Source organism: Martes martes (genome assembly GCF_963455335.1).
Source record: "Martes martes genome assembly, chromosome: 3".
NCBI classification, from domain to species: domain Eukaryota; kingdom Metazoa; phylum Chordata; class Mammalia; order Carnivora; family Mustelidae; genus Martes; species Martes martes.
Genome location: NC_137890.1, coordinates 171,270,900 through 171,284,945, shown reverse-complemented (window position 1 = coordinate 171,284,945; position 14,046 = coordinate 171,270,900). Strand labels below are relative to the sequence as shown.

The following is a 14,046-nucleotide window of genomic DNA, read 5'->3' as shown; positions in this document are numbered from 1 at the left end:
CATGTCTAACCTAAACACTAAATATTCCTTAAGATGGAAATAGTGCAGTACACTTTATGGATCATTCAATCACTAAATAATAGTAAAAAATAGTAATATAAAAATTATCGTTATAATTATACAAGTAAGTGCCACAAAAATAGCTCTAACTGCAACACATTACTTTCTAATTTATATAACTCTACTTCAGCTAAATGAGTTCTCTGCACAAAACACAAGAGTGAAAAGATATCAATTCTAAATATAGCATATGATACTATTTCCATCAACCCCAGAAAAAGCACCAAAGTGGGTCAAGCATTTTCCTATCACAGTTTCTACATTTGAATAAAAAATAGAAACTGGCACTAATTTCTCATAGTTAAGAAATACTATTTAAAAAAAAAAAAAACATAAAGCAAATGGCCATCAAAGCTACACATTTGATGTGGAACAGGAGGTGAGGGGTGGGCAAGGAATTTGGTTAGAATAAACAAAGATCATGGGGTGCCTGGGTGGCTCAGTGGGTTAAAGACTCTGCCTTCAGCTCAGGTCATGATCTCAGGGTCCTGGGATCGAGCCCCACATGGGGCTCTCTGCTCAACAGGGAGCCTGCTTCCCTTCCTCTCTCTCTGCCTGCCTCTCTCCTTACTTGTGATCTCTGTCTGTCAAATAAATAAATTAAAAAAAAAAAAAAAGAATAAACAAAGATCTTAAAACCACGAGGTTCAAAAGATGTTCAGAAAATAACCCATGGGTTCAATACCTTGGCTTTATAGATATTTGTTACTCTGTAAAATGACATTAAATAAACTTTTTTAAAAAGATTTTATTTATTTATTTGAGAGACAGCGAGAGAGAAAGAGTGAGCACAAGCAGGAGGGAGGGCAGAGGGAGAGAGGAAAGCAGGCTCCCTACTGAACAGGGAGCCTACCAAGGGAGCTTGATCCCAGGACCCTGGGATCATGACCTGAGCTGAAGGCAGATGCTTAACCGACTGAACCACCCAGGTGCCCCATGTCTCCATCTTCACTCTTGCATTGAAGCTCCAATCTAGCAGAGATCACAGTATCCACAAGTGCCTGAAACACTGGACTGATAGATTTCAGACACCCAATAAGTATTTGTCAGATAGGTGAACACATTTATCATCATGCCTGCACTGCTGTTTCTCTTGGAGCTGATAAACATTTCTCAATACCCAGGCCATTCTCTTAAGGTCCTGAGATAAGGAGGTACATTCTAAGAAATAAAAATTCAGAGTCTTGGGTCTGTTGGTATCTGGGCACTTGGCTGTGGGGATGTAAGAACAATGGAGGAAAAAATCCGATAAAATAAAAACATATTTTGCCAGATTAGTGGTATGGGAAAAGAAAGCCAGGTTGGGAGGACAGGAAGGCACTTGGCTATGTAAGCTATGGCAGTACAGAGCCCTCCCTGATAGGACTACCCCAGAGTTGGATGCCATGTGTACACCCAGCTCCTCGCAACTGTTCCTGGCAGAGAAGACAGCCAGCGTAGAGGACCTGGAATCGGAACGTGTTTGGTGGATTCAAAAAACAGTGAGGCGGCCCAACATGGCTGAAAAGAGGGAGTGAAAGGGAGTCTGGCAGCAGCTGAGGGAAGAAATTCCAGAAAGACACAACCCTTTCAACTTAGGACTTCCATCCATTATCTTTTCCTTAGCCAAGAACCTACCACCACGATAGTAAGTAAGGATATCCTCAGGCCACGTCCATGTGACATGAGGAAAATATATGTTTCTTACATTTAATAAAAACACAACAGTAACTGGACAGTAGAACTGAGAGGAGGATAACCAATTTCCTCTTCTCTGAAGGACAACACCATTTTCACACTCCAACAATCCCATAATGACATCCTTATTTTTGACACATTTAAAACAATTCTTCTCCAGCTTTTCATAAAAGCAACACTGGCAAATGACAACTTTGTTCTTAGTTCTATGTTCTGCCAGGAGAGTCCAAGTCCAATGAATAAAATAAATGCCAATTTATTTTGCCATATTAAGTGTGGTGGGACTGAAGGGGTACTGACCTAAGATACAAGAAATTCAAGTTCTAACTGATCCATTCAAATAAAAAAAACAAACTTACTTTTTCTTTTTTTGTAATGGCTCCTCAACCATGAGCAAATCAGACTAGATTTCAGCTTTCTCATTTGTAAGCTAAGAAAATTAAACTGCTGATTTCTACTTTCTCTTTCAGTTCATTATCAAAATTCCAGCTCGGTGCCCACTTGCAGAGCTGACATCCAGGAGAAGGCAGGAGACAGAGAGTTCTCAGAGTACAAAGGTAACTGGCCTGCGACAGCACCTATGACCCTCTCCCGTACCTCAGCTCACCTCCTCATCCTCAACAATGAGATCAGTCACTGTGCCACTGCCCTCACTAGACAAGAAGTGCAGGGCCTCTGGTCACAGACCTCAACTCATCCCTTTCTCTCATCCTCCCCCGTCTTGTCAGTTGCAACGTGCCCGCCACACCCCGCTTGAAAACCCCACGTCTTCTCTCCCTGCCCACATCACCCCATCCTTTCACAGCGGAGCTCTGACTATCACACAGCCTCGCAACCAGCCGGCCCACTTCGAGCTGTCCTCTGCACTGGAACTCACCGAGACTGCCCCACTGAGTAGGGCAGTAATGTCCAAACTCTTCCTCAGGGAACCCAAAGCCTTTTACAATCTGATCCCAACCTTGCTCTTGACCTCCGGTTCCTCTCTAATAATACACCTTGTGCTCCTCTCACACTAAATCTAGTTTCTCAGATTTCAAAGGTCCTTTACGCCTCCTTGTCTTTCAGCTGTTGGTTCCTTAAATTTGGACTGCCATCCCCATTTTGTACACCTGATCACAGCGTGGCAAGCTCACTGGATCCAGGCCTCACTCCCTCCACACTAACAGAATCCCAGTTTTTACAGATATATCTGCTCTTCAAGGACTGACCCCATCTTCAAACACAAGGTATTATCAACACCAACTGTGTGACCCGTTCTGACCAATAAAAAAATAAGGGAAGTCCAGTAGAAGGCTCCTGGGGAAGGTTTCAGACACCAGACACTGTCCCATCGACAACCGACAACCGACAACCGCAGCAATCATCCTATAATCACTGAGGGGGGACTGGTGAGGACAAAGCCCTCAAGCTGAGGATGGTAATGCAGAAGGACAGAAAGAATTTAAGTCTCTGGAGCAACCATTTAATTGCTGAACTCACCAAGGAAAGCTCTCCTATACTGAGATTATCTTATACAAAATAAAACACTGCCTTGAGGCATTTGAGTAAATGTTTTGTTATTTGCAGCCAACATTCTATTAGACACCTTGCTGAAACTTTTATAAGTTTACATGCCTTCTCTGTCACCTTCTCTGTGAAGCTCTTCTGATCCCTCCTGAAGTCAGCTTCTTCTTTCTCTATAAATCTATTGTACATTTTTATGGCTTCTATTATAAATTTACTACAGTACATAATGAACTTTTTTCACACCCATAGTCCCCACTAAACCATAAGTTCTTAAGGAATAAGTATTCTTTCCACTTTCCAGCTATAGCTCTTTCCTAAGCTACAGACACCAGCCTGTTCAACATGTTTGCTGCCTTACAGACATAAAATCAGCAGAGAATTACTGATTTCTTTCCCCACACCAAGACATGGCACCAGCATCTGCCCCCAGGGCTGAAGTCACCCCAGCTCTATTTATCCACACTGCATACAGAATCCATCAGAAAGTGTGCTGCCATTAACTCAAAAATATACACTAAACCTCATCACTTTTCAGTCTCCACTCATTACCTCAATCCGGAGGATCACATCCCTCCTTGTCACAGTGCATCAGTCCTCCATAATCGTCCTGGTTCTGCTCTTGTCCCACCCATCTCCTTACTACAACGCAGCCAGAGTGAACTTTCTAAAACATACATCGAATCATGTCATTCCCTGGCTTTAAATCCTTTCAGTGGTTTCCATTACTCTTGGACACTGACTAGTTACCAGCAAGTACGACCTTCTCTCTAACCTTCAAATACACCAAGCTCATCCACCGAGGGACTACAGGCAACACTATAGGGAACACTTGTCATCCAGACAGATGTTCCCCTGGATGCCTCCTCCTCCTCGTTCAAGTTCCAAATCAAACAACAGCTCTCTGCAGGCCCTCCCCAATGACACAGCTAAAGCAGAGCCTTTCCTGGAGCCCTCAACCTCCACTCAGTTATACTCCACAAACTCTCCAAACCACACATTTATAAGTTCCTGAAATTATTTCATTTATATAGGCTTACATATTTACAGTCTCTCCCTTTCCTATCTCTCCTTACAACGTTAGCTCCTTGAGAACAGGGAATCCATCCATCACACTGGTTGCAGTGTGAATGCTCCCTAAAACACACAGAGGGGTCCAAAAAATACTTGTTTGACTTATTCTGATTATAACTGTCTTTGAATTCACAATTCCTAATACAAAAGAAGTGTTTAGTAATTGTTTGGTGATTGAAAGTAATCTGCTAACTGGAAATTTTCCTATTATGTTCCCTTCACAACCAATTTCAATAAAAGACATAAATTTGCCAAAGTCTAATCCATACTTACTACCGAGCAATGGCGAGTGGATGATGAGTCATTCTTCTCTGGTAGCAACAATAGTGATTTCATATTTTCACCGTCTGCATAATCCACAGGCCGCAAACCAAATATGTTACTGGCAAAAATAAGTACAGATGGGTTTAAGTAAATAGAATGTGTGACTTGATTTTTAACTAAATGGATGCACCAGGGGAAGAATTTTTTCAACTTCCTTAATAATATACAACTTTTACTAAAATAAGTGACTCGGAATTCACACAAAGCATAAGGCTCAAGTATCCCAAGCTGCTGAATTCAATGGAAAAAAGACGTGAAATTTCAATTTGACATCAGACCATTCTAGGGAGTATTTTTAATTGAATAGGTCGTTACTTACACATGAATTTTTTTACAACTCTGCATGCTTCTGTATTCATGTTCACATTTATAATATAGCTTCATAATCATTAATCGCCAAGGGAAAGATGTTTTCAAATGCAAATAAAAATAATTTACCATAGCTATTATAAGCTCTATATTCTATATTAAACAAATGCAGAAATTAGATAAATACACAGGACAGACATTCAGATCTGCAGAAAGAAAAGCATGCCACATGACAAATAAGTGAATAAAGCAGAGAGCAGGGCACTTTTAAAATTAACTTTAATACATATGTACGCTGTATAGTAATCACAGCCTTTAAGAGAATCAACAGTGGTTTCAGGAACAAGTGGATGCAGACTTCTCAGCATGTACTAATTCACAAGTCACAGAATATATTACACTGGAAGAGAATTCAGAAACAGTACAAATCTGCCATTTCATAGATAAGAAAAGAGAAAGAACAAAGTTCCAATGACATGACTAAAGCTGTGTTTTTCTTGTGTATTCCAATAATGGTCAATATTGCCCATGATTAGTTTCTTTTGTCTACTCTTCCACTTCCTTACATATGGTTTCAGAATAATTTAAAATACATAAAATATATTTTATTATGACAAAAAGTTTCCTAAAATGAGCATTTCTTTCATAAGCTTTTATGGTTTTTAAAATTATGGTATATCCAAGTAATGGCCGTTAAAGTGCATGTGAACACGCAATGTGTTCAACAGGACACAAAACGATGAACATGGTACAAGGGTACAATAAATGATAAACATGGTCCTTATACACAATACCACTTTTTAAAACTCTACTGAATGTACAGAAAAAGATCTGCAAGGGAACAGTGGAAGGGAGAGGAAGGAGGAAGGTGTCAACTCTGATGCTGTGTGAATGGCATAGAGATGAGGGACAGAAGCACCAATTTGGCTTGGAGACAAGGTCAGACCTTGGAGAAGGTGGTTTTGATGGCATAGCAGGAAGAGATAGCTAGCGCGTGAAGCAATAAACCACAGTAACCGTTTCTCTAGTGAGTGCTACTCATGGCTATCAGTTTACTCATGCTTCTTGGGATGTGCCCACAAATATCAATAAATTAGTACTCTCAGATTTCCCTTTAGGCCTACGTTCAATAATTTGCAACCTTTCTCTGGCAACCGTCCTTCTCCAGCCAAGAACTGTATTGTGTTTCTGCTCTCTGGTTTACAACAAAGTGACAAGCTATTGTGCTGGACTTGGGTGTCTTTCCAAATTCCCATACATTTAGAGCAGACAATCTCAGTTTATTTCAAAATGCAGCTGATTTCATCCATTATCCTTGATACTTCTTAATTCCATTCTCTTAAATTACTGTGCTTACAGGCCAAATAAACAATCCCCTCACACATATATTCTGCGAGTATGCCAATCAAAAGAGAAATCTGAGATAATTAATCAATATTCTAGGTCTTAAACCACCAGGTACAAAAATGAATAATCAGCATAAAAGATATCCCATTATATGGCATCAAAAAAAAAAATCACTGTATACCAAAGGACTTTTTAAAAAAGACAACTGTAAATCTCATACTTCAAAGAGACAAAATGTCAGAGCCTATGCAAGTATGCATTCATAAACAGTAACTACAGTATACTTTTTCTACACAGATAGGAATAAGTCCACTATGACAACATAAAACAACGTTAATGAAACTACGTCCCAAAAGTACCACCAGCAGCCAGTGGGCTTCAACCAAAAAGTAACCAATAAAACAACTGTCTGAACAAGTGAGATGCTCCTACCATCTGAAGTTTTCCTTCATAAAATGGCTGGCAGGATTCTAGTTTACATTTCGAGACCTTATACACAAAGCTCACTATCTCATACGGTCTTCAAACATGCGCTTGGACGCTTCTGCTTATACACAGCCCGCTAAACCCTAAGCCCTCCTGTACTGCTAATGAACTGGAGGATGGCACAGACAAATGCTACAGATGGAAAGATACTCAGTTAAACCTCAGCCCTGCATCACAGGAGACGGAGCCTATTAAATCCTGTCGTGTTTCTGCTCTGTTGTGGACCACTGAAATTTGAAATGAGAATCAAGTTTTTATGCGGCACCTTCAAAACCCCACAGCAAGAGGAGACAGGGCATACGTAAGATTTCTCCTTTATCACACGGGCACAAAAAAGTCGCACGACTTTTTTCCCCCATAATGATATATTTCAATGGACTAACACTTTCTTTAGACTTAGCATAAAAAACAAAACAAACAAACAAACAAAAAAACGGTTTTAGATGTACATAATTAGGGGTGCCTGGGTGGCTCAGGCAGTTAAGCAACTGCCTCATGGCTTAGGCTCAGGTCGTGATCTCATGCGAGGGGAGTCGGCCTGAGATTCTCTCCCTCCTCGCACTGGCGCTTGCTCCCCCCTCCATCTCCCTCTCTCAAGTAAATAAATCTTTAAGCAAATAAATACATAAATAAATGTACATACTTAGATTTATCTTCTTTTTTGCAAAACGGTAACAGTTGGAAGAAAAGTCACATGTCGTTACATGCACAGAAGACTATCAATGTGACTGATTATTAATTGAAGACAATGAGAATAACTTCGCTCACTAGGGTTCTTTTTGATTACTAAGACTAATGAGAAGAAGTTCTTGTTAAAGAGTTGAACTGTTGTGTTTAACACTGCAGCTGTACCCCAAAGGCAAGAGTTCAGAATACAGTATAACCCTTTAGTGTACTTTTCACTCAAGAATACGGTAGAACCTGCCCACAGCTGGGCCCAAGAGAAGGCTCACCACTCAAAAAAAAAGCGGGGAGAGGAGGAGGAGAGATGGACAAATTCAAATTTGCACATACAGATACAGAGCATCCAGTCCCAAACACTCATGCAAAAATGCATTTTTACTAATACTAAACCTATCACTCATGACAGGCTACCAAGACAGTTCATGAATGAAATCCTTCATGAATTCTATAAAATTGCAAACACATAGACTTTAATTTTTCAAGTCACTTGGCTTGCTGTGAAGCAGGAAAGGCACAGAAATTCAAAAGAGCAACATTTTTTTAAGCTATGAAACAAATTATGTTATAGCAGATTAATTTTTTTTAAAATTAACTAGGGCAGTGGGACAATTAATAGGTCCAACGGTCCATGTAATATTTTCTAATTACGAATTCTATACCCTTGCAAAAAAACTGTGTTAATGTCAGACCAAGTACCAAATTCTAAACTTTATACATCTCTTAAAAAAAAAAAAGCACATGCTATTCTCCATATACTCAAAGTGGTTCTGATGGGATGAAGAATTTTTTTTTAACGTTTGCGGGGGATGAACTGAAGGCAGAAGAGGGACAACCACTGAAGTTTTGACCAGTCACCAATATAAATATTCTCAGACAAAAAATGAAGCACAGAAGATATGAACCTTTTTATCTGAGGTTGAAACAGAAGTCATTTTCCCTCTTGCGTAATGGACTCTTATTTTAGTGCATAAGAAGTAAATTTCTCATGTAGAACATAAGTAAAATCAGAGTTAAGTGAATTAATACTGCATTTAAATGCAAAATGTTGTCTTTAAAAGTGGCAGAGTTTGCATAGCAGAAACCCAAAGCACATAAGAAAGTATTCTAAGTGGAAAGTGATGTAAAAAACAGTAAGGTGTTAGATTAACATTAAATCTAAACAAAAGATCAAGTCTGAAGTAGATACATATAACCTTCCACTATATCCATATTCCCTCTATAATCATAAAGACTTAGGGTCACAAAACCCTGCAGTAGGAAATTCATAGTTCAGGATCACAGCCTCCACGAGGAAATACAGGACTGGGTGACTTCACTGGTGAATTTATCAAAGTCCTTTTGTTTTTTAAATTAAACAGTGAAGATGATAGATAATATGAATGGTAGTACTGTATGTAGTTAACTCCTAGTTACCTTGTCTTGCCTTACTTGTAGGTTTCAAGATTTCCCTGCACCAGTATTCAAGAAGATGCTTTTAGATTCATTTAGCTTTGTGATAAATCATATTCCATTCTTTCTTTTCCTCTACCTGGCCTTCCATAGGCATTCGGTGACTAATTACATTTCTGAGTTGTTGACTCTCTCCATCTCCTGAACTTACAAAAGGATTGTTATTTTCACATTTTAAAAGTATTACTGGTGTCTGGGTGATTTAATGGGTTAAAGCCTCTGCCTTTGGCTCAGGTCATGATCCCAGGGTCCTGGGATCAAGCCCTGCATTGGGCTCTCTGCTCAGCAAAGAGCCTGCTTCCCTTCCTCTCTCTCTGCCTGCCTCTTTGCCTAGTTGTGATCTCTGTCTGTCAAATATATAAATAAAATCTTAAAAAAATAATAATAAAAGTATTACTAAAAAAATAGCTCTTGAGCCTTCTTTCCAAAATTTAAAGTCACATGGTCTTACTACCTTTATGACAGCTTAATACCAGAACATATAAGAATATATAGCTTTCTAATCTGGATCCCTTAGCCCTCATATACAAGCTTTGCTCCCTTCTAAAGACAACCAAAAATAACTCCAAGGCTGGATTTTTGTCTCAGATTTTCTTCGTCCTACCAGGGCTAAGTTACAACAATTTTTACCCCTCTCTATAAGTTTGCTTTACACACAATTGAAATAATTCAAGTTAAATTCTTATAGTAGCAGAAAAGGTAAAGGTCAATCAAAAAATATCAAATGTTGGGACGGCTGACTGGCTCGGTCAGTAATGCATGTGACTCTTGATCTTGAGGTCTTGACTGCAAGCCTCACACTGGGTGTAGAGATTACTTAAAAATATATATATATTTTTTTTCTATGTTTGGTATAATATATATACATATATATATAATCTATATTTGGTATAAGGATATATGTCTTCCATCAAACATGCTTTCAAAAGAAACTACATTAGCCATGACTTCCTTATGTCTATAGTACAATGAAAATCAATGGACTCAAGACAGGTTTATATGCCTCCTTTAGCTACAAGACCCTCAAGTATGTGGAAACAAAGACAGTATTTTTTGGCATTCAGTACTCAAGAACTATCACATTTGACTAAATATACAGAGGCAGACCCAAAGCTTTATAGGTTTGAGATACTCTGCTATACATATGAGAAATATACTAAAGACAGTAATTTCCTCACAGATTCTGTCTCACTGGTATGCCCTGTGCTAAGGATCAGTAAGATGATCTTCATGGGCCTTCTCTTAAAAATCATAGCCTTAATGGTGAGTGCTGTGAAATGTGTGAGCCTGATGATTCACAGACCTGTAGTCCTGGGGCAAATAATACATTAAATGTTTAAAAAAAAAAAAAAATGATTCAGGTAAAAAAAAATCATAAAACTGCAAAATAGTTTACGGGGACTGTTTAAAGACAAATTTAATGAGATAACAAAAAATCCATCTTCTCTTTAAACCTGTATTCTACTATTAATATATTACTACTTGAGAGTGATAACTACTAACAACAAAACTGGAGAAATCTCCAAATATTATATACTATGCAAATTATAAAACTGACAATGAGGGACAGTTTATTTCTGTAAGGTACTCCATTCGTGTTCGAGTAACCAGAAAAGGTAGAAAGCATCCTTGATTATCTTTAAGAAGTGGAGTAGGAGACTGAGAAGATGATGGAGTAAAAGGATTCTAAGATCAATCACCTTGTCCCACGGATACAACTAGATAACACTCCTGTCAGTGTAAAGAACCCAGAAAACAACCCAAAGACTGGCAGAACAAACCCCACAATGAAAGACAGAAAAGGGGTAAGAAGAACAGAGACATGGTGGGAGGCTAATCAGATCATGGCATCCCTGAGAGGGAGGGAGCCATGGGCATAGAGAAAGGAGAAAAAACAAGACTGTCACCAGGGAGCTCACACAGGGAAGACAACTCCCCATAACATTTCGTTTTGAAAGTGAGTTCTTACAAGAGGGAGTTAAAGCCTAAAATTTTAAAAATCAGCCAACTGGGTTCTGGGACAGCACAAAGGGCACTAGAAGTAGAGTTCCCACCTTTAAAGAAACATAATGAACAGCCAGGAGAGATGTAGCATAGAAGCACCAGTTTAAAAACCATTGCGGGGGGGGAACCATCTGGGGGATACCAAGAGTTATTTACTCATCTCAGAATGGGAGGGAGTTTCACAGGGAGACTCCACCAGGAACAAAGGAGTCATCTTCCTCCCCTCCACCAGGCGCAAACAAACAGCCAGCCAGCCATGTAGGGGAAACAGCACAATGCCAACATTCACTAACTTGTTTATACGAAGTCCCGCCCCCTGGAGCCCATCTTGCCTCAGTCCCAGGCCCTCCAGAAGACCTGTGCAAGCCTTGCCAACACCACATCTCCCTAGCCGCACACATTGCAGGGCCTTGGTCTGAGGAGTGGTAGAAAGCCCCCATGGACTACCATACACCCTGTTAAAACTATGTACCTCACCCTAGCTAGGGACCCAACAGTGCCCATAACTGCACTACAGATGACTAGGTTAAGGGGAAAAGTAGCCAGAACACAACAGCAGGGTTCATGCTACACACACATGAGACACTCCAGAACGGCCAGGTTCTGGGGAATAGGGAACACTGCACTGCAGGGCACTACAGGACCTCTTCTTCACAAGGCCACTACTTTCAAGAGCAGGAGACACAGCTGACTTTCCTAACACACACAAACACAGAAAGTCAGACAAAATGAGGACACACAGAAATATGTCCCAAATGAAAAATAGGACAAAACCACACAAGAGACACAACAAAAACTGATATAAGTAGTATGCCTGATAGAGAATTTAAAGTAATGATCATAAAGATACTCACTGGACTTGAAAAAAGAGTGGAGGACATCAGTGAGCCCCTTAATAAAAAGATAAAAAAGAACCAATCAGAGATGAAGAATATAATAAATGAAATTAAAAATACACTAGGTGAAATAAATAGCAAGCTAGAGGAAGCAGAAGAATGAACTAGCAACTGGGAGGACAGAGTAATGGAAAGTAATCAAGCTGAGCAGGTGAGAGGAAAAAATTGGGCAAAATTAAAATAGACTAAGGAAACGCAATGTCCATCAAGTGTAGTAACATTTGTATAGATACACCAGAAGAAGAAGAGAAAAAAAGGAGGCAGAAAATTTATTTCAAGAAATAATCACTGAAAACTTCCTTAATGTGGGGAAGGAAACAGATATCCAGATCCATCCAGTGGGCACAAATATTCCTCCAACAACATCAAGCCAAGGAAGTCCACACCTAGACACATAGAAATTAAAATGGAAAAAAAAAAAAATGGGGCACCTGGGTGGCTTAATCAGTTACTCAGCTGACTCTTGATTTCAGCTCAGGTCATCATCTTAGGGCTGTGTGATCAAGCCCCTAGTGGAGTTCAGCACTCAGCGAGGGGTCTGCATGAGATTCTCTCTCTCCCTCTTCCTCTGCTCCTCCCCCTGCTTGTGTGAGCATGCACTCTCTTAGTAAATAAATAAATAAAATCTTTTAAATAAAATAAAATGGCAAAAAATGATAAAGAGAGAGTTTGAAAAGCAGCAAGAGAAAAGAAGATAGTTACAAACAAGGGGGAAACCCCATATGGCTGTCAGTGGATTTTTCGGCAGAAACTTTGCAGGCCAGAAGAGAATGGCATGATAAATTCGAAGTGCTGAAAGGAAAAACTCTGAAGCCAAGAATACTCTATCCAGCAAGGCTATTATTATTCAGAATAGAAGGAGAGAAAAGAAGAGATTCCTAGACAAACGAAAGTTAAAGGACAAGTTTATAACCATCAAACCAGTCTTATAAGACTGTTAAAGGGAACTCTCTCAGTGTAAAGACAAGACCACAAGTAAGGGTAAGAAAAGCAGGAAGCACAAAAGCACTACAAATAAATCAATAAAAATAAATCAGTCAAGGGAATTAGAAAATAAAACGATATAAAGTATAACACCATATACCTAAAATGGGGGTTGGGGGGAAGAAGGATTCAAACTTAAATGACCATCAACTTTATGCAGACTATATATACAGAAGGTATTATACACAACCTAATGGTAAGCACAAATAAAAAAACCAGTAATAGAAATACTAAATAAAAAGAAAGGAATTCAAGTATATCACTAAAGAAAACCATAAGAGAAGAAAGCAAGAGAAGAAAGGATCAGAGAACTACAAAAACAACCACAAAACAGGTAACAAAACAGCAATAATAAATATGTACCTATCAATAATTAGAATGCAAATGGACTAAGCTCTCCAATCAAAATACGGAATAGGTGACTGGAATGGATTAAAAAAACAAGACCCATCCATATGCTGCCTACAAGAGACTTGTTTCAAACCTAAAGACAAATGCAGATTGAAAGCGAGGGGAGACAAACATTTATCATGCAAATGGATATCAAAAGAACGCCAGGGCAGCACACTTGTATCAGACAAAACAGACTTCGAAACAAAGATTGTAACAAGAGACAAAGAACACCATATAATCATTAAGAGGACAATGCAACAAGAAGATAAAATGATTGTAAATATTGATGCATCCAACATGGAGGTATCCAAATACATAAAACAATAACAAACATAAAGGAACTAATCAATATAGTGATACAACACTAGGGACTCTAACACCCTACTTACATAAATGGACACATGACTGAAACAAAATTAACAAGGAAACCGTGAATGACACACTGGACCACATAGATTTAACAGACATATTCAGAACATTCCATCCTAAAACAGAATACACATTCCTTTCAAATGCACAAGGAACATTCCCAGAATAGGTCACATAGGTCACAAGTCACAAATTCCAAAATATCAACGTCATACCATGCATCTTGTCTGACTGTAACACAATGAAACTAGAAGTCAAACATGTGAAAAAAATTAAGCACAAATACAAGGAAGTTAAATCAAATGCTACTAAATAATGACAAAGTCAACCAAGATATCAAGTAAGAAATCAAAAAGCACATGGAGACAAATGACAATGAAAACACAACGGTCCAAAATCTTTCAGATGCAGCAAAAGCAGTTGTAAGAGGGAAGCTGACAGCTATACAGGACTACCTCAAGAAGCAAGAAAAATCTCAGATACACAA

The 14,046-nt window shown here is 39.0% G+C and overlaps 1 protein-coding gene across 1 annotated transcript in view; it reads right to left on the bottom strand.

Moving 5' to 3' along the window:
* Positions 1-14,046, bottom strand: part of BARD1 (BRCA1 associated RING domain 1) — an 80,613-nt gene that overhangs the window by 17,214 nt on the left and 49,353 nt on the right. The window contains exon 7 of the mRNA XM_080798423.1: positions 4,588-4,696. Coding sequence (XP_080654549.1) covers positions 4,588-4,696 — 109 coding nt within the window. The remainder of the gene's footprint in view (positions 1-4,587; positions 4,697-14,046) is intronic.